Source organism: Ceratosolen solmsi, unplaced genomic scaffold, assembly GCF_000503995.2.
Source record: "Ceratosolen solmsi marchali unplaced genomic scaffold, CerSol_1.0 scaffold6, whole genome shotgun sequence".
NCBI lineage: Eukaryota > Metazoa > Arthropoda > Insecta > Hymenoptera > Agaonidae > Ceratosolen > Ceratosolen solmsi.
The window spans coordinates 6,188,674-6,191,848 of record NW_011948414.1 but is presented as its reverse complement, the minus strand read 5'-3'; the positions used below and the strand labels follow the sequence as shown (position 1 = coordinate 6,191,848).

At 28.3% G+C, this 3,175-nt stretch overlaps 1 protein-coding gene across 1 annotated transcript; it reads right to left on the bottom strand.

The window, feature by feature from the left end:
* Positions 1 to 282: 282 nt before the first annotated feature.
* LOC105368383 (uncharacterized) lies at positions 283 to 1,941 on the bottom strand. Its single transcript, XM_011507391.1, has 3 exons — positions 1,800 to 1,941; positions 1,038 to 1,284; positions 283 to 296 (listed from the first exon to the last, which is right to left on the bottom strand). The coding sequence occupies exons 1-3, from the start codon at positions 1,869 to 1,871 to the stop codon at positions 283 to 285; spliced, it is 333 nt and encodes a 110-aa protein (XP_011505693.1). The 5' UTR covers positions 1,872 to 1,941.
* Positions 1,942 to 3,175: the final 1,234 nt, after the last annotated feature.

Below are 3,175 nucleotides of genomic sequence, written 5' to 3'. Positions count from 1 at the left end.
CTTTCTGATTTATAATTTATTTTCATTATACATTACCGACATCTGTTACGTCTAAAAGCATAAACTTGATAAAACAACAACAACAACAACAACAACGGCAACAACAAAAAGAATATCGACTGACAATTGCTTTGATTATAATAATAAGTATATATTTTATACAATAAATATATTTATACAATAAATTAATTTATACAATAAAATACATTTTATAGAATAAAATAAAAATATTTTTGTTGAACTATTTTTTTTAATGGGGCGGTGGGGAGGGGGGGGGATACTTCACTGCCATTTGTCTACAAACAACAAAAATAATTTTTTTAAGTGTTCGTGCCACAGTATCATGTAATAATCTATAATATACTTGTTTAATGATTTTCAATAAAATATTTAAATAATTATGTATATTGATAAAAACTTTTTAATGATTTGTACATTTTCAACGTTTACATCAGTTTATTGATTAATTTCGTACAGTTTGTAAGTTCTTCTTATTTGCGCTCCTTATGCCGTGATAAATTCTTAATCGAGCTCCTTTGGTTACCACAATTGTGACAGTTTGGATCGCGCGATCGCTTACCCGTTTCTATTGGTGAGAAATTGAATTTCGTTAAAATAATACGAAGAATCAAGGTAAATAATATTAAATCTGTAGAAAAAATTATCTTATCGGATATTAAACTAAAATTCAACATGTAATTAAACGTTAGAAATAGTTATTTATCTATTATTGATTAGATAGATTATCGTTTCATAAAAAATCAATAATACGAGCATGAAATTATTAATTAATAAATAATAAAAAAATAGTAAGCAAAGTAAATCTTTATAGATGGATGAAATTCATAGCAAAGTAAATATTATTTGGCGTAAGGTTAATGTTTGATCGAGCGTTTGTTATCAATTAAGCAAGAAGAAAATTTTAAACTCTAATCCTCGTCCCATGCGCTGCTAATCACTCAATGATCAATCACCGAATTTTTCAACAAGTTTGAGAGAAAAAAAAAACGAATAAATGAAAAAAATGCGAGAATCACTTATTCGCGCGCTGTCCGGCTCGGTATCGTCAAAGTTGAAAAAGGAGCTCGCCACGAGGCAAACTTTCTTTCTATTGGGAATTGCGCTATCGGAGAGCTGCTGTCGCTGAGTGTAGCGGGCCGTAAAACAAGGACAGCGTCCCTTGGTCGACACAGATTCTTGTGGCGAGCGTTCCGGGGTAACAGAGGGTGGACATCGCGTACACTTCCGCTTGACTTGAGAATCTGAAGGATCCGACAGCATCGCCTGAAAAATGCTCATGCATGTATTTTTAAGCTACGAAACAATTTCTCTCGGCCTTATGGAAAGTGCTTGCTGAGTTGTTGTTTCGTAATATTACTTTTGTCCTGTAGTAATATTTGAATTCTTTGATAATCGCTTTTGAAGGAAAATTTATGCGCAAAAAGAATTTTATCAAATACTTTTTAATTAAAATCCCATTTTCTAATCTTGATATGTAAATAATTATGCTTTTTTTTTCTCTACAATTACGTAAGCTAATTGTCTTATGAAACCATTGCTATAATAATAAAATTTATTTTATTACATTGTAGAGGAGACTATTGAGTAAGTAAGGAGATATGATAATTATTAATATCGATATCAAAGCTGCTATCAATAATTGAAAAAATTATTTTATATACGATATATACCCGTCATTTCACTATAACAATTAACAGAATGAATTTATTAAATAAATTGGGATGCATAGTTAATATAATAATGGATTAAAACTTCATAATTACTAATAATACACTTACAAATGTTGTATATATGCAACATAAATATGACAAGCAAGCAATACATATACTGACACCTAATAGGTTGAACATTTCATATCTTCAGGATATATAAAATTAGTTTGGATTTATACTTTGTTGGCATTACTAACTCATCATACTTATAAATACACAACTTTAATGATTAAAATTAAAGACTCGAATTTTATTGGTTAGGGTTAAACGGAATATAGACTGATGTTTTCAGGAAACAAATTATGTGAAGTTGCTGTGAATTAATAAAATTAGTCTATCAAATATTTCATTTTAACTAAAACTCAACATATAAAATCTTAAATAATAGTTTAATATAAAAAAAAAAAAAAAAAAATACATTATAAATATCAGGTATTTAGATAAATTATGGTTAGATTTTTTGGTCTACTTACAAAAGTTTTGATTAATTTTAAGATGAAAGTATTTCAAAAGCTACTTCTTGGTATGATTTAAGAAAAAAATTTGACAATAAATATATACGACTGTTCGTTAAAACAATAAAAAATATATATATGCGCGAGTGATTATTTGTTCCTCTACATGACACATATAGATTATTTTTTTATAGCATATAGCATATAGCACATAACAAAGATATACGCTCGCATAGGAAAATTTTAACGATTGATTAGGAATATAAATATATATCAATATACAATTGCGTGCAAGCGAAAAAGTATGAGAAACTGTGTTAGAGAGGGGAAGAGGGTAAGAAAAAGAGCGAGAGGGTAAGAGAGAATATGAATAAGAGAAACCTTATGGGGTTTACGACAATGAGACACGTTGGGGAAATAAATCAGCACTCACTGTCGGCGGTCCACCGCAAAACCGACCCAACCCTAAGGAACAATGGCGGATAGCCGTCTCTTATGCGTATAATTGCATTGAGCCGATGCGAAGTCCTGCATGTATCTATGAATATATATATATATATATATATATATATATGTTGAAACGATAAATGACGGAGAAGGTACGGATATTGTGAGCATTACGAAATCCTTGTTAAAAGGAAGCTATAAAATAAAGTTGTATGATTATGAATTTACATTAAAACGGATAAATAAGGAAAATATAGTAATTAACTAGGAAGTTGGAACATATTTATGCCGAAAGCTGAAATTAAAAAAAAATGAGACCACTCAAACGGTTATATTTGTTTTTATTATTATTTTAAATTAAATACTTAATTATAAATATAAAAAGTTAAAATTTCGAGCACAATTGAAATTTATTTGATAAGATTAACTTATATTTAATTATTAAAACGAATATTCAATGTATTCGATTAATTCTACATATTTTTAATTAATTATAAAAAAAAAAAAACATTTCAATTAAAGTAAGTTATAGTTGATATT